Here is a 17,920-nt window from a genome sequence, read left to right on the forward strand (position 1 = left end):
TTACATTTTTTTAGTTCTGGATTTGAAGTACTGGCATCCCACACGCACGCTGGGCACAGCACCAGAAAATAGACCACGCAAGGCAAAGGAAGGGTAGGTGAAGGGGGGGTCGGCTTGCCCCGCACGGCCCCCAGCCCCGCCGCCGAGACCCCCCGGCTTTCACGACGCCGCTCTTCGCCCAAGGGGCCGCGCTGGCAGCGGCGCACCCCGCGGTGGGGCGGGGGACACATCGCGGCGGCACGGAGGGCACATCCCCGCCAGTACGGGCGGCTGCAACCCCGCGGGCCGGCCGGCTGGGGCTGCCCGGGGGGCTCCCGCACCCCGCCCGTGTGCCGGGACGGCGGGGGCGGGGAAAGGGGGGGCCGGGCCAGCGCCGCCGCCGCTGCCGCCCGGCTCCGCCTCTCCCGCCGCAGCGCTCAGTCCTGGAGCGCCGCTCGGCTGCCAGAAGGAAGCCGCCACCTGCTCCGGTGCGGAGTCGCTCCTCGCTGCGCGCCGAGAGGGAGAGCAGCCGCCCCGCCGCCCGCGCCCGGGAAGTTACCGCTGCTCCCGCCGCCGGGGGAAAGCCGCCGCCGCCGCTTCCCGGCCTCGCAGAGGGAGAAGTCGCCGCCCCGCTCCGCTGCGAGAGGGAAGAGCCCCCGCGGGCGCGCCGCCCCGCTCCGCCGCTGCCTCCCGGTCCCGCCGCGGGCAGGCGGGATGATGGAGCCCCCCGCCGCCGCCGCCTGCGCCTCCTGCCGCCGCCGCCCGCTGCCGCCGCCCCTGCTCTGCCTCCTGCTCGCTGCTCTCTGCCTGCCGCCAGGTGAGCGCCGGACCGCCCGCCCGCCCGCTTGCGGGAACCGGGAAGGGGCGGCCGCGCCGTCCCGGCCGCGCGTAACTTGTCGGAGGGGAGGCCGGGGCGCAGGTGGCGATGCCCGCCCGCCGCTCGCTGCCGCCGGCGGGGCCGCCCGCCCTTCCCCGCAGCGCCCCGACACCCTCCGCGGGGTCCCTGCGCGGCCGCACGCCGGGGGTCGCTCCTGCCCGGCGGTGCCCGTCGCATCCCGCTCCGCCTCGGAGGGGAGCGGTGCCCTCCTGCTCTCGGGGAAGGCGGCCGAGGGCGGCCGGTCGGTGCCGTCTCTCCGGCGGGAGAGGCAGGAGCTGCCCCAGTGGTGAAGGGGGACCGAGGGGCGGCGGGAGGTGACTGTCTCACCTTTCCCCGTGGGAAGCGGCGGTGGGGTTCCTCCGGGGCGTTGTCACCGGGCACCGGGCGAGCGGGGGCGGCGGGCGCTGTGCCCCCGCGGGAGGGGGAACCGAGCTTCGGCGACGCGCCAGTTTCACTTCCAGGCACAGCGAGCCGCCTCCAACTTAGGCGGTTCAGCCTCTTATGCCCTCCTCGCCTTCGGTGCAGCCCGTGGCCGTGCCCGGCTGCCCGGGCGCCGGCGGCTCCCGCCGCCTTCGCTTTGCCGGTGGGCGCCCGGGGAATGCGGTGGGCGCGGTGCCCGCGGGCAGCGGGTGCGGCGGGAGCAGCCCCGCAGCCGGGCTCCCCCTCCGCGGGCAGCCGGCTGGGACAGCGCTGCGTGGCTGAGGCTGCTCCCGCGGGTCGGGTTCGCGCGGGCAACTTCTCTTTCCTTCCCCGCTCCGTAAAAAGCGCTCTCGAGGCGTTAGGGAGCTAGGAAGGCGCAGAAAGTGCTAAATACCCTAATTGTTCTGGGAATATTTTGGCCATGAGGTGTTTGTAGGCTTTGTTTTGTAAATATTGAGCGTGAAAGTGAAGTCTGAGGGAAAAGCTGTGAAGTGAGTTCTGCATTCGGCGTGGAGACCGTCTCATTATTCTTGTAGAAAGAGCGTCAGCCTGTGGTAAAATTTTGTATTGCTTTAAGAAATGGCTTTGCCTCTATGTGCCTGCCTTTGCAACAGCGGAGGGTTTGCAGAAGTGTTGGAGTTGGTGGTTTTTCATTCCTGGCCCCTACCTGGTTGTTACGTGTTCTCCAGTTAACCATTTACGGGCAGCATGTTCTCATCGACACGGAAGATAAGAACAGACCTTTTTCACTAGGTGTATTCATGTTTGGTTTTTACAGGCTCTAAGAAGAAAACGAGCTACAGCAATAAAATAAGGCTGTTGAATCTGTAATTTCAATTAGAATGGTAAAAAAGCTCTGAACAGAATCAAAAGCAGTATTGGAACCCTAAGCAGTATGTCAGTCTGTGCTGCTAGGCTTTTGCTTTGTCAAATACAGTGTATAATTACTGTAGGATATAATAAATATCAGTCTCGGTGGCACAGCTTACAAAGAATAATGGTTGCTGTGATGTAGAGGAAGGCTTCAGGAAAGATTGTCCATTTTATGAAATCTTAAAGGCTTGTGGAGTATCCAGAGGGATAAGCACCTCAGCTTCTAACTAGCAAGACTTGGACCCTGTGGAGAGATTTATTCCAGTAAATACAAAACAATCTTGCTGATTGTGTGGCTGTCTACATTTTCCCGTTGAAGAAAACGTGAAACCATAAAATGCATTATCTCAAGGGTTGTGTTGAAGGGTTGAATTAAAAGATGGGACTTGTCCAGCTGAATAGGTTGGCAGCAAAACCATTTAGCTTGTTCTTTCTGTTCTTCGTTCGTTCCTTGCTCCCTCAAGGAGGAGCTCAGGCTAACTGTAAGCAAATATGGGTAGAAACCAGCCCCACCTCAACTTAGAAACTTTCCCTGCAGTACTGAAAATGCCTGGAAAGCCCAATAGTAGATTTAAGCCTCTAGTTCTCTGTTTATTCTGAGGAATATAAAAGATACGTAAATACAAAAACACCTATAAAAAGGTCTTGATATTATTGTAGTTTTCCCATTTCTTTCTCCTTGCTATCTCAGCTATTTTAGATGATAGCTAGTTTGCTGGCATCTACAAAAAATTCTGGATGTATTACTCTATCATGGTGGTTGGCTTTTGGGAGTTCCATTTGAGGTTTGGATATGGAAAGCAATAGATAAGCTATTAAAAACGTATTAAAATTTTATGTGTCTCAGGTGTAAATATCTCCAGCAATATTCAATGTGGACTGGGATTCCTTATAATAAAATTTGAGTTTGTTTCGTCACAGAATTATCAGCCTAGAAAGAAAGATACCTGTCTTAAAAAAAAAAAATAAAAAAAGTCCACATTTAGTACTAGGAAACTAACTCTAGGTTAGACTAAGTGAGAAGACCAATTATATATAATCTCATACTTTTCTAGAGGAAATGGCTGTATGTGAAAAGAAAGTAAACTCTTAATCAGGAGCTAATGATGACCTTTGTACAGCTTCCCCCTCCCCCCTGCTTTCTGTTGAATTATGAACAATGAAGCTCAGAGTCTCTCATACTATATTTTATTACTAGACTTGCTACACATTGCTGTATTGCATAAGGGTAGTGAGACTGAAATGTGTCATCTTATTCACGTGACACTCGCTGTATTCTCACTCCTGATGATGTTTTTTCCCTGGTATATCTGGTATGACTTTGAGCTAGAGAAACTGGATTTCTGTATTAGGATCTGAAGTTCACATGGGTTTTCCGAAACCGAAGTCAGGAAACATCTGCACCATGTGTTTGTTTAGGTATGCCATGTGTCTGTGGTCCAATACAAAGGTAGCAAAGCCAGACTCATTAAGTGAGTTACAAATTATTAAATCAGTTGCTTTGGGAAGTGTTTGATATGTTAATATTTTTTTCTTTTGGTAGAGAAGTCTTCCAACATAAACTGTTTTTCTTGTGCTCTCCCTTCCTCTGTTGGGTTTCTAGCACTCAGAAGGCAGAGGGCAACAACAGAAATCATCCAGGTCTGTAAATCCCTGAATTATCAGCCCAGTAATTTTTATGGAAGAAAATACATGTTGTTATGTTCATGAAATAAATACGTCTGTTGCAAGTCATGTTTAATTCCAAGATTTTCACTTTTCAACCTTTGTAAGAGTGATGCCCTTCCTTACATTACCATCCATTCTCCTTCCTGAAAGTGACCTAGAATGCTAATATGTAATTCCAGAATAAAATAGTTTCATCTTTCTTTGTAGAAGTTAAGCTATTTTTTTGACGTAGAAACAAGGGGAACAGAATCTCTAAATATTTACGCAAGATGACACATAAAGGGGAAAATAAAGAAAATAGCATTAAGTGGTTTGTGTAATGCATATTAGATCTATGTGATCTGGATAAAACTGTCTTCTCTATTTTCTTGAAAAAATGCTACTTCTGTAGTGTGGTTGATAGTCTTAAACTATGAGAGTGCTCATTGCAGATTTCTATGACATCATATCTGATTTCATATGAGGTCCTTCTGCACCATATATAAACAAGCATTGCTGTAGCAGCAATAGCTTTAATGTGTTGGCTGGTCATACCACATCACACCACCGTGGGCTTTTCTTAGGTTCCTACCACAGGACTTTCTGGAGAGTTATTTTTTTTCCGAAGTGGTTTTGGACTGCTTGAGTGAAACAAAAGCAGATCACTGGATAGGAAACCAACTACAGAGGAGCCAGACCTGTCTGTGTATACTTGGAAATCACAGAAATCACAAAATATTCTGAGTTGGAAGGGACCCACGAGGGTCATCGAGTTCAGCTTTTAAGTGAATGGCCCGTACCGGGATTGATCCTGCTCTAACCCACTGAGCCAATTTAGCGTCAATACTTTGAGATACAGCGTTACTTGAGAGACTGAATGTGCTTATTTTGTAGGGGCTGTCACTTGTAATTGGATCTCCTAACACTGGATGATCAATATTCTGTTTCCCCTTGTTGTGACCTGCACTACATGATGATCACTGATAAACTGGCTCAAGGTCTGGTCTGCAGTGCTTGTTCCACTGCTGTTTCACACATGGGAGGTTTGTGGGTTTTTAAATACCACGCTGATTGTGGAAATTCTTTTTTTTCACATCACTAATAGTATGGTTTCTTAGTATGGTCTTATTTAGTTCTGCCTGCTCTGATACAGGGCTAGACTTTATGTATTGGTTTTTGAGAGATATGGTTTTTGTCTAAAAACCACACTTTTCAGACTCTCTCTTCAGTGCTACTCAAAGTTCTTCTGAGATTACTGTGTATAGCTTTTTCCTCTGGTAATACAGTCATTTTTTATTAGAAAATGCATGTAAACTGCAAGGCCACATTTGTAAAAGAAATGAGGACCTGTTGCAATATGCTAATTTCTCTCAGGTTCCTCTGCCTTCAAAAAAAATAGTTACGCTTCCATGCACTGATGCTCAAATGAGAAACTCTTAAAGAACTGTAAATGCTGTAGGGTGATAATTAGAATTGACTCAAGTAGAACGTGATTTTTCCAGGAAAAACTGAATATTAACAACTCCCCTTGATTTGAAATTGTTGACTGTTATCTTCCCAGAAGACAAGGCTTTGACCTACATGTTCTTTATCTTGGTATATTTTCTTTAATGGGAACAGGAGGAATATTAAAGGAGGCTGTACATTTCTGCCTCTAATATGTTTGAAAATGAATCTCATCATTTAGAGAGGAGATTGCAGTACACCTATTATTCTGACAGTCTAGTATTCTGGCAGTATCAGATCAAGTTTCTTCCTTTTTTCTTCTCTGGTTTTGTTTTGTTCTCCCCTAGTGGGTTTTATTGAGGATGGTTTGAATTGCAACTGGTCTTACAAGAGTGGATGTTAATCTACTGCTCCAAAGTGGTGACTCTTTTGAGGAAGATCTGCCTAGCTTAAGATCAAGTTGCATTTGTTATCATGCATATAAGTCTCCAGTAACACAAATAAATATTTACTTACTAGAACGACTACTTCTTCTACTGAACTGGTATATTTATTGTTGATAAGAAATATGCCTCTTTTGGGAGGTAAAAAAAAAGGGAGAAAGTGATAAAACAGTGGAGAGGGCAAGACAGAGTGCCTTCAGTTTCAGGGTATGATTTTTAGAGGTTATAAGGGGTTAGAACAGTTCTGTATTGTTTGGTTAGGAAGCATTTGAAGTGCTTTCAATAGCAATGGAAATATTATGCTTTTGCCTTGATAAGAAGCAAAAAGTGTATTCGGTGATTTAATGAGTGTTTCAGCAGTCTGTTTTCAGTATAGTTAACCCCTGTTGTGAAGAAAAACTTCAAATGCTTGAACTGCATTCATGAGTTGCGTTTTGTGCTGTGGTAGCACCATCTGTAGTCCCTCCTGGCATTGTTAATCATGGATTTTGGTCACAGCAATTTTGGACCTGAGGGAAAACTCTCAAATAGCAACCAAGGATAGCAGAAGTCCCCAGGGCTGGAGCCCTGGCAGGCAGTCACATTTTGGCATGTGTCAGGAGCTCCTGGTGGGCGTGTCCCAGCTGTCCGGGCTGGAAGGTGTTGAGCTTTTAACAGAACATTGATTCTGACCATAGCTGGCATCTTGTAAACTTTGAAGAGATATTGGCAGCTAATTCAATAGAGGGAGCTCCGCTACCTTACTGTTAGAAGCAGCGTGTCTCAGCTTTTCCCAGACCTCTGGCTTCAGCTTGAAAGTTATATTAAGTCTTTCTTTCTTCACAGTGTTCTGTAGTGCCAGGCTTTGTTTCTGAAAGCATCTTAGTTTCATCACAGGCTTCCTGTTATATGAAGGAGAAGGAAGGATGAATCTGAATCACATAGTAAGTAGGCAAACCCAAAAAGATGACTCAATTAGAGATACTTCTCTTTTGCTGCAAGGCTTTGTGTGTGGTTTAGGTGGATACACTACAGAAACAGGTGATGTTTTCTTGTCTGAGTAGGGGGGTAGGGGAGCAGGGAGATCGATGGAGAAGCTCAAAAAGAATTAGAATAAAAAGAGGGTATTTCCAGGCATGGAATGAGGCAAGAGTGGTGTGGCATGAGATAGGGTACAAACAGGGTAAGGGGACGATTGACCTAGACTGGTTGTTGTGGTGAGAAAAAGCTAGAACACTTCCAGTAAAATGTATTAGGTAGGACCTTTATTTAACAAAATCTATTTTTTTCAATAAGTTCTTCTAGGATTTTTTTAAAGGAAAACTGGAATAGGTATGCCATTCAGTAAACAGGGTCATTGGGAAAGAAGTCATCTTAGATGTGTGCTGGTACACTTTTAACCCATTCTACGTTTCTAAATACAGAAATATGTACATACAGAAAGCAGATAACTGCTCTGCAAACTTAGGACTTTGTTTTCTTGAATCCTTTCCTTTTTAAAATATTATTTATTAGATGATTTTGAAACTAATTATGAAGTCCCATTTAAAGACGATCACTTCTAAAAAAAAAAAACCTTTAGGTCCAGTCGCCTTCAAGTAAACTTGTAATGAACTCAACATTATTCTTCAAGCAGGTGAATTCTGCACAAGTGCCCTTTATCATTTAACTTTCTGCAGAAATTACATTTTTTTTATCCAATTTTCCCCAATTTAACTCAAGAAAATAACCATAAATATTGGAGAACAAAATAGATGTAGCTTGTGTACAGCTCGATTTAAGTGTGGTATTTTATACAACTGACTTATTTTGGGGTTTGGTTGTTTTGGAGGTTTTTTTATGTGAGTTTTTGGTGGGTTTGGGCTTTGGTATTGTTCTTGGTTTATTTTAGAAAATGGAACAACTTTTTTTTCAAGAACTCCGTGTTGAGTTGAGTTTATCATGCTGGCCAGGAAGAATTGAGAAGGCTTATGTTTTAGAGAGTTGATACAGTTCATCTGAAGAGTGGAATAGTAAATGTTCACCTAAGTGTCTGTAACTGGGTAGTCTGCAGAGAATACCGGGGTTGAACTGGGCTTAAAAATGGGCAGTTGAATGCACGTATGATCTTGATGTTTTTTGTGAGATGTGGTTCTTGAATTGCAGCTTCTGAATTACTTTGCTGTTGATTAGATATCTAGAGTATTAACCTCTGTATTGTTCCCTTTTGGCACAGAATTTTGTAGAAATGAGCATGTGTTTAGCAAAGGAAGTTTTGTGACTCGTCCAGATAAAATCATGTGTGTTTGTTGACTTGGTCTAGTTATTTTAGAGAGCAGAGATGACTTAACAGCCTTTACCTACAAAGCCATACATGGAACAGAAAAAGGACAGAGAATAGAATATTGAGGCAAGGTTTGGGGAATTTCAGTGTAGCCATGTAACTTCAGAAGAGAGATGGATGCTGAATCAATTCCTTCTTGATACAGCATATCAAATACTTGCATATGGAGAAGATGGATAGGGTAAATGTTATCTTAAAATTCACACAGTAACATACCATTATGGGATTTGCTTTCTAAAATTGGGGAAACTGAAAGTTTCTGACACTGCTAGCAAAATAGTTCACTGACAACTGATGGTATATATCCAGAAAACATTGGCATCTTACACTTGACAGCTTTAAAGGTTAGCAAGGGGATAATTTTTCCAACTTTAATTCATGACAGATTTTTGTCAAGTGTTTTTAATATTACTCCTCAGTTTTCAAACTTCTCTGCAACTTATTGCTAATCTTGAACCTTACTTATAGAAGCAATAAGGAAGTCAGTGTTATGAACGTCCCACCAGCTTCCAGTTTATATGAGTGAATTATGTTTTTTACTGTTGTGTTTCTGTACAGACAAGAACTTAGTAATGCAAAGTTTTATGGTTAATAAAGTAGTTTTAGTAATTATGATTAGTAAAGCAGTTCTGCCACAATATATTTTGTTTTGTTAAATATTTAGTGTTAGATAGAAAATATTTTGCTCCAGTAGTTTAGCTCTTGACATGCATTCTGTAATAAGACTTTTGGAGGAGTAACTTTTCATGGTTCAGTTTGACCTTGCTCATCACGCTGCTCTGGAATGATGCAATATGTTCTGTGTTAGCTTTGAAGTTTAAGTCCTTTACTCTAAACGTTTAACCCCAGTTAATGTAGGATGCCCCACAGCAGCAGATTCCTAAGTGTCTACGTGAATCTCTGATGTCAGAGTGGGGCTTCTGAAAGTTCACCTGCAGGCTTGGTAAGGGTCAGGTTCTGGTATTTCATCCAGACTCAGTTGTGTCTGCACGTCATTTCTTGTCATTGCTTATCACTTTCTTAAGTACTCTGCAGTGTTAAATCCAAAACTTCTGCACAGCTTCTGGGGGCAGCAGGAGGAGGAGTCTAAAACTTCTGAGATAGTGAAAAATAAGTGGTATGTTGCAAAGATGAGTACCATGGATGTAAATGCAGGTTAACCATTTTTTAGTAGATTCACGGAATTTTTTGGCATCTTTTATGCATCTTAACATAGTGTATGCCTGCTCTGTAAGAAAGTTCTTCCCTTATCCCGAATGAACCTTAAGCCCTTGATGTCTGCAGGCACAAGGAAGGCAGACTTTCTGGCCTGTGTATCAAAGTGTTGGTGTATCAGAGGGCCGTAAGAGATGTATTGTGTCTGCCTGAGAGCCAAAGGATAGGAGCAGGGGAAACAAGAATTGTGGTTTTTTGAGGCTCTTGTTGTGGAAGTGAGAATGTAGCTGGGTGTTGGGGCATGCTGAAAGTGTTAGGCTCTGCAAAGCCTGGGGACTTGGTGTGCTGCTGCAGCCACCATGGCAGCACAGCTTGGAGCAGGCAGCTTTGGAGTTACTCTTGGACAGCATGCAGCTCAAGAGCCAGCAGGCAGAAACTCTCTGTAATGGTGGTCACCTATAAGTCCATGGTGGCTGTTTCATTTCCACTATGTAAGAGGGGAAGGGTCTGTATTCCTCTTAAGCAAGAGAACTTCCTACCTTTTGCTGGGGGCATGCTTACTCTCTGAACTGCTGCAGAGAGGTATTTATTTACTTACTTAGGAGCATCCCATTGTTCCTTCTGCTCTCAGTGGCACACAACATTCTGCGGGTCACTTTTTAATCATTATGTCCATCTGCAAGTACAGCAGTGATAAGGAAGGATGGGCTTCAGCACACCTTGCTTGTGATCTTTGTCTCTCTTTCCATTGTACCAGTGGCACAGGGCATAGAGGAATGAATAACACAGTGTGTTTCTTTAATGAATGCTGAATAGGTGAGTGTGAGCTGCCAAAAGCTTTATCTAGAAAAAAGCAGGGTGTTGGGGAGGGGTGATACCTGCACCTAGAGGAGGAGAGACGGGTGGGTTGTTTCTAGCTGGAATTCTCAGTCCAGTTTTATTAGATGTGGGAGTAGTTTTGAAGACTGAAGTTGATGATTCAGTCCAAAAGCTTATTAATTTTTCTGGACAGAAGCAGTGCTTTTAAACTGTTTCTCAAAGTGAATTATTCTTGGTTTTACATGTGGTTTCTCCTGAGAACCACATAGAAGCTTCACATTTGGAAGTTTTGAGTGAGTGTATATAAAAACCTAGGCCTCTTGGTATGATGGGGTGCCTTAGATATGGATTCTAATTTACAAAAGCCACGTACATAGCTTGTTTTTTATTGTTGTTTCAGCTGGTTTATAGTCTTCCTGTGAGGTGTCAACATCTGTAAACAGCAGCGATTGTTCTGAGAAGCTTTCCATGTAACCGTGAAAGAGCAGAGCGCTGAGCGTGCCGGGGACCATTACTCCTTCTGAGGAGGCTGTCTTTGTGCAATAGAGTCAATATCTGTTACTTTTTTGGAAATACCGTACAGTACAGACTTTTCTTCATAACCACAGAAGGAGACTGGTGGCTCATAGCTGCAAGTTTTGTGACAGAGTATGAGAAACTACATAAAACTTGATGGAACCTTTTAATTAAAAGTGGTAATAGAAGCTTTAAAGGGAGTATTGCAATGTATATCTTATTTTGCTAAAGCTTTTCATGAAGTTTGAATTGGGTTTAGTTGGCTTTTTGGTTTTTTGGGGTTTTTTTTGGTCATTGTTTTGGTGCTTTTTCTTTTCTTTCTTTAAAGCTGAACTGTTATTCTCTTTAGGAAAGGAGGGAAGGATAGCTACTAGAAAACTAGAAGTTTTATTGAGGCTTGCATTAATTCCAGGTGTGAGGTTAAGACCTAAATCTTCTGTCTGCTAATAAAATGCTAAGTTCAGCAGTGTCCCGCTATCTTCTTCAGCAACTTGAAAGTTAAAAAAACCTCCAGAGTTTCTTTGATTCCCTCTGGTCAGGGAAGACTTGAGGACTGCATGTTGCTTCAGGGTTGTGGGTTTTGTTTGTTTTTTTTTAATTTATATAGTTTAATGAAAGAGGAAGGTGATCAGTGTTCTCTGGAGTAAGTGGCGCTGTATGCCAGGCATTTCAAACAGTGGTATTTGTAGACAGAAGGAAGCTGTTGTGAATTGGGACTGATGGTGGCTTGGGAGAACAACTTCCTTGGACATGTCAGCACTCCTGGGCTGTTAAGTCAGGGTGGAAGTACCACAGCATGTATTTCATTTGAAAGGATTTAGGTGGCCTAACCTAAACTCTGGTACTCTAGTGGTGAAAAAAATCGAGTTTTATGTTTCTTGTGGCATTTGCTTGAGCTATACTTCAAACATAATGAACACGTTGTGGCCTCTGGCTGCTTGTTAATACCTCAGTTGCAACTGCAAGGCTACGTAATTTTATATGGTCTTCTTCTGCAATGGATTCACATCCTTGGTAGTTTCTATTGCCAACAAGCTGTTTGTGAGTCTGAAATGCTTAATCTTGCCAAAGTTATATTTGCAAAGGTACCAGATGAATTGTATGTTAAAGAGTTCTCCCAGCATGAGGAACAGCCAAACTTTACCCTGCAAGGCTTGGAACGGGGAAAAATTCCCTTATGATCTGAACCTCAACAACACGTGTCCAGGTCAGAAGACTCAGGGAAGTCCAACTTGCACCAGGATTTGCAGCAAGAGTAGCAATTCCTGTGAGACAGTATATTGCAGGAAGGGACTAGGCTGTTTTATGACTCTGGAGACAGCCTGGCAGTGTCAGCCAGCACCACCAGCTACTGCTGCAGCTGAGAAGCATCAGTGTCCATGTGATTTAGCCCTGGGACTGAGCCCCTGTGTGGGCTTTAACTATGCCTTCTAGGTGCTGTATTTTGTATAGCACCACATGTGATCTCCTCTATTGATGACACACATGAGTGGAGGTTTAAAGTTTTGTGAATGAGTCTGAGTTCATCAAATCATAGGAAAGGGAAAAAAATACAAAAATGGAATACCGAAATTCTTACCCACCAATTTTTATTCTTTTGGCATCTGAGGTTTAAGAAACAAGGTGTAGATCTCTGGTTTAAAGAAAGCAAAATAACATAATGGAGGAGCTCTTGATTTATAAGCAGCACTTGAACATCAAAAGAATATTTGAGAACATTTCAGTCAAATAAAAAAATATTTTTTTGCTAGCATATTGTTTGCTAAACTTCACTGTGTCATTTACTGGTATATGTCTCTGTAATATGTAGGCTTTGGAGGGTGAAGACTTTGGAGGTGAGAACAATTAAGGAAACCTTGGGTATTTAGGATTGCAAGAGCAGCACTTTAGATCTTTGACAGGGTATATTAATATGTATACTTAAAAGTTCAGTTTGCTCCCACAGCTCTGTAAGCAAATATTTATGACTGGAGCATTTATGAACTAGCTGAAAGAGAAGTTTGCTCTCAGTGGTTGGCGGTTGGGCCAAAGATGCAGATCAGCATCTCTGCAGAGAGTAGCATACACGAATAAAAGGTAAAGAGCTTACTTCCATCATGTTAAACCAGGTTTATCCATAAAGCCTATGAAAAAAAGTCAAAATCATGGAAAGGGGTCTTGGTAACAGAGACTGGGAAAGATGCAGTGTCATTTGGGAAGCCCGCAGAAGGATGCTGCTGGGACAAGGGGGACAGTCATTGTGGTGGCCAGGAGGAGCTGTAGCTGGTATGTGTGAGACTTGTCCAGAGAACAGTTGGCTGAACCTGAGGGGAGCCCAGCTTTTGGATCTGGCTTGTCACTTCCTCTGAAGAACTAGTGGGAAGTGGTGTGTGCAGTGGAGAGCCTGGGAGGTGGGGGAGCAGGCAGACAGTGGCAGGAGGAACGAAAGCAGAGGGCCCTGGCACAGCCGTGCAGAGCCAGCATGTGCTGCCTCTTCCCTTTACGTGGATGGAGGAGGTCTGCACAGAAGGGGCAGCTGGATTTTGGCTTCTAAGTGAAGCAAGTTGCAATGGGACATCAGAAAGCATTCTGGAAAATAGAGGCATTGAGGAGAACCCCTGGTCAGAGTATACTGAGAGAGAGGAGTAGATCCAGGTAGAAAAGACACCAGGGAGCAGGGGAGAATGCAATTTCATGATAGGCAGTGCCTGCCCTCCCCTGTCTCTATCACCACATGCTCCTCTGGGTTTGGCAGTCACTCTCCCTCCTCCCTTTCCTTTCACCTGCCATAATTTAGCAGGCTGTCTCCCTCAGTAAAGACCATGTACTGGCATGCCACCACCTCTGTTGTTCCCCTTTTGTCACCCCTACGGTTCAGTGTTATTTCCTGTTTCAGGAAGCCACCTCTGCTTTCCCCCAGGGATTTCTCAGAGCTGAAGTGTTCTTACCCTGGGCAAATGTAGGTTGTGCTCATAGGGGGACCGCCTGGGCTAATGCACACTTTCTAGGCAGCCTCCTTTCTCCATCTGGAGGTCAGTACAGATAATCTGAAAAGCTCTTCATACTGACAGTCTTTTTGGGGAGAGAAAAAAACCCTGAATGTTTTCTTCCAGTCCTCGTAAGAGACTTGGTGTATGAGGTAATGTGTCAGGGAAAGGATGTCGTGTGCTGAGCATAATCACTGGGTGACCTAGAAGTCTGACTCCGTCCTGTTGGGCCATCAGATGTTCTCTGGGGTGACGTGCACCTTACGCTGGTCATTCAAGATGGTCAAGAAGCTCTCATTTCTGGAAGGAAGCAGCCCATGTTCTCACACTGTGTTTTTACCAATTCTGAAGAAATGACAGATTCTGTAAACCTACAACAGCAGTTTTGCTTAGTCACATAATCTAGAAAGTAAGCTAACACACTAGTTTTGGGCCGTGATCCAGCATGTGTTTGAACACACAGCTTTGAATTTGAGTATTTAGATTCTTAAGGACCTGATTTTCAGGCTAGAGATCACAGGGCCCATGCAGAGGGGGCACAGGATACAGTAAGCCATAAGTGAAGGTGTAGAGGTTCTTAAGATGCTGAATACTGTCTGTGAGTTGTAGTATCTTTCTGCTCCTTGCAAAGAAGTGGTTTAGGTAGGGAATTGGTCTAGTTCAGTTTTCCTGAGTCTGATGCAAGTTCCCCTCTATGGCTGACTTTTTAAGCCTCTGTTTCTAAATTGCACACACATGGTTTTTCCATATATAAAATATAATATATGAGAATGGAAATATTTTTTTTGTGCCTGTCAGCAGGGAATATGCAGCTTACTAAGCTTTCTTGAGTATAATTTTAAATGGAGAAAATGCTTCTATATAAACTGAGATTATCTCATCACAATATTTTTATGATAGTTAATTAAAATGTGAGGAAATCCTTTAGAGCAGATTTGCAGTTTTGTGACTTTTATGAGATTTAACATGAGAGATCTATTTTTATAGTTATGCCTTCTTATTAGTTTTGGGATTAGTATATGTTTAAATGCATGGCTATCAAATCCTGTGATGATTACTTGTTTATTTTGCAGTGTAGACTAATTCAGTTATGGTACCATTCATGTGTTGTTTGTGTCCCACTTTTCAGCGAGATATTGTAGTGCTTTATTGTTATTTCTATTTAAAATAAACTCCCGGAATAGTTTTAATTTCAGCTTGTATTTTTTTAATATTATATTTTAGAGAAGCATATTTTACTAGATTATTGTGAATAATGATAACTTAGGTTGTTCCAGCTCCTGGACATCCATTTTCTTTAGACTGGAATATTGTAAAACTTAAGGAAGGATCACCGTGACTAGCTACAAGAGAGTTAAGTAATTAAAAAGTTGTCTTGGCATAAGTACAATCCTGTAAAATCTTGGCTCACAGTGCATAAAATTGTGACGAAGCAAGACCTGTAGAAAGTTTACTGGGAGAAAATGGGAGTTATTAAACACTACTGTGTGCTCTGTTCTCTTTGCAGTGGACAGGCATGTCAGTGGAATATTGATCTTTAGGCATAGTGCTTTCTACTTGAACTTGTGTTTAGGCTAAAGAAAGAATTGGAATGAAAATGTGAATGGGCCTAACTATTTTTTTGTCCTGCTTTAACCCTGCCTATAATAGCATGACAACATAAATCTTTTAATCACAGGCTCATCTGTCATCTTAAATAACACCTCGGAGTTGTTTGATTGCAGAATTTCCCAGTCTAGGAATAACTAAGGCATGGAGAAGAGTGGTTTGCTGTAAATGTGAAGAAAGTCAGAGTCCATCAGAAGTGAATGTGATGAGGATTCAAAGTCATTTGCCTTGACCTATTTTTGTGAGTGACGATGTGGAGAGACTTGTGCTCTAGGCCAACAGGAGACTACGTAAAGGAATAAAGGACGCTGCTCTTTTCTCCCTGCAGTTCATCAAACACAAGTTTTGGGGTTCTTTGCAAAGATCTAGACAGGAGATCTTTGCCCTAATTATCTTACAGACATTGCTCAAGAACATAATGTATGTTACTCTGATGTTTCTATAACAGCCCAGGTGATAGCATGGATGTGCTTACGTGAGCAGACTGCACTCTCGAAAGCAAAGCAAGGGAGAGGAAGGAGGGAGAATTGTTTGTTATGTTGCCAGGAATACACATGCTGATGAGAGCTGTGTTTATATTAGCAGACTATTCAGATACAGCTAATTAATCAGAATTTGTCTACCAAACTATGCCTTGGAGACTATAGTCCTTTTGCAGGTTTTGAAGGAGAAAACAGTGGAGTCTCATTGTTGGTGGTGTTTAATAGAGAGAATGTGTTAAAGGAGCTATGGCTTTTCTTTTTCCATAAGCACATGAAGAAATATGAGAACAGAAGTTGAAACAAGAAGAAAAGAGAAAGGAAAGCAGAAAACCTTTGGGAGAATGAGTGGAAGAAACAAAGGCTAGAGTGTATTTTGTGTGTCTTCTGAGAGGAAAACATTGAAAGGTGGTGGAGAGTTGGATATCTGTCTGTCATCAGAGCTGTGGAAGTAGCATGCCTGTTCCCTTTTGGTCCTACCAAAGCTTTGGGTGCTCTCTCCAGTGATGGTGCCAGGAGAAACACAGAATTACAAGATTTTTCTGTGGCACAGATCTTCTTGGGAGACTTTTGAAACAATGACCAATAATTGTTCCTGACTCCTAGATTCCCTCCCAGAAAAGTAGTTACTTCTCATAACCTTTCATCTCATTTTGTCTCGGGTCATTTACCCAGCAATAACACTAAATACCTTGAGTAGTCCATATAATTTTTTTATGGCAATTTGAGTTCAGCCTTCATTCATAGAGGGAAAGTAGGCAGTGAAACAGATGAACTGTTAAATAAAATACCAGTGTTTCACATACAGGCTTTCATACCAGTGCAACTGGATGAATACTGAAAGGAAGAATCAATTATATAGCTGCTGCTTATCAGAAGTTAGCAAATAGTAAATGCAGTTTCATTTTTATAATCAATTACCTAGCCCTGGAACTTGTTAGCAAAGGTTAGAAGCTGTAATAATTTTTGTTAAATGCCTGCACATTATCTCAGTGTATTTCTACATGCTGCATTTTAGGGAGATGAGGGAGAAATGTTTCTCTTTCCTGAAGTCTTTTGAACTGGCTTGTGAAAGATGAGGATAAAGCCCTTTGATTTCTAAGCTCAATTTACGTTCATCCCACAACAAAGATGATGGTGTGTATTTTCTCATTAGTCAAACACCTTTTTTTTATTTCACTTGTAAGCACAGATTACTTTCAGCTTTGTGAATTTAAAGAATGTTTACATCCCTGCATGGTTAGTTTAGCCATATCATTGTTCAGAATTTACAGATAAGAGGGATAGTAACAAAGGATAACTCCTCTTTTTTGTTATTGCTATTTTCCTCCAATTTTTCTCAACAAGGATCCAAATTTCCTTGTGTGCAGAAGTTATTTGTTGCTGGTGACTGGCTATGAATGCACTGAGCCATAAAATTGCCAATCTTTCAGTCCTTCCAGTCCATTCAAACCCGTATTTGCTGTTCATACAACAGCAACCTTCAGTGTTCTTATTTTGAAGTACCTTCTTATCAAACATTGTTCAAATGTTCTAGTATCACTGTTTGATTACTGACTTTCTTCTATGATGGTATTTCTGGGGGCTTCTGCAGGCTTTGTGTCTGATTTCCTGCTGGATAGCAACACATCCTGTCAGAGTTACATACCTTTGCCTCGTTTATTGCACTGAAATATTTAAAACAAAAAGATCTTGTGTGCAATGTAACCCTCGGGTGTTTTTCTTTTTTTCTGAAGTTTCTATCTGAAACTGCAGCTATCACAAATGGTCGGATCATGCTGGTCTGCTAGCCCGATCACCAGAACAGGCATTATTTACCAGTAGGATATTTAATTTTTTTTGTGCTTCTTGGTTATTTTAACTGTAGGTAAAATTAATTGTTGGTGAAACTGATGGTCTTGTACCTCTTTTTTTATATTAATATTTGTTTATTTTGCCATGAGCACAGTAAACTCTGCTGAAGCTGCGTAGTGTTACCTGTTGAGTATTTGCTCATTTTTAATACTCTTTAATTAAGAGGAAAAATATTCTTGCTCTGTTGATTTTGTAGTTATTTATCACAGCTGTTTGTTATTTCTTCTTCAAGGCTAGCTTTCATAGATGAGTTAGTTTCTGAATCACACTGTATCACAGGCCCCCTATTTTCCAAAGAGCATTTCATTGGCATTAGTCAGGCTCTCATTAATTTCATTTGCTGTCTCAGTATGATCTTTTTTTTAAACTGACTTAGTGTTCTGACTACTCCTCTATTTTTAAGTGATAGATAGCATCTATTTGAATGTCTCTTCAGTCATTTTAAGTTTGTAGAATTTTCTTGTCGTTTTCTTCTTCCCAGGTCCTCACTGAGAAACTCCACTGCCAGCTGCGAATTGCAGCAGCAGTGAAAATGA

General features: G+C 42.8%; 1 protein-coding gene across 3 annotated transcripts in view; it reads left to right on the forward strand.

The window, feature by feature from the left end:
- Positions 1-412: 412 nt before the first annotated feature.
- Positions 413-17,920, forward strand: part of ALCAM (activated leukocyte cell adhesion molecule) — a 117,541-nt gene continuing 100,033 nt past the window's right edge. The window contains exon 1 of one of the 3 annotated variants that reach the window (XM_051780992.1): positions 413-796. In XM_051780992.1, the coding sequence (XP_051636952.1) occupies positions 694-796 (103 nt within the window). In that variant the 5' untranslated portion in view covers positions 413-693. Of the gene's footprint in view, positions 797-1,094; positions 1,440-17,920 lie in introns of those variants that run through there. The other 2 variants (XM_051780994.1, XM_051780993.1) reach the window with 2 other exon arrangements.

The sequence above is a fragment of the Manacus candei genome, unplaced genomic scaffold, assembly GCF_025592945.1.
Source record: "Manacus candei isolate 608988 ecotype Guabito, Panama unplaced genomic scaffold, ASM2559294v1 h1tg000014l, whole genome shotgun sequence".
Lineage (NCBI taxonomy): Eukaryota > Metazoa > Chordata > Aves > Passeriformes > Pipridae > Manacus > Manacus candei.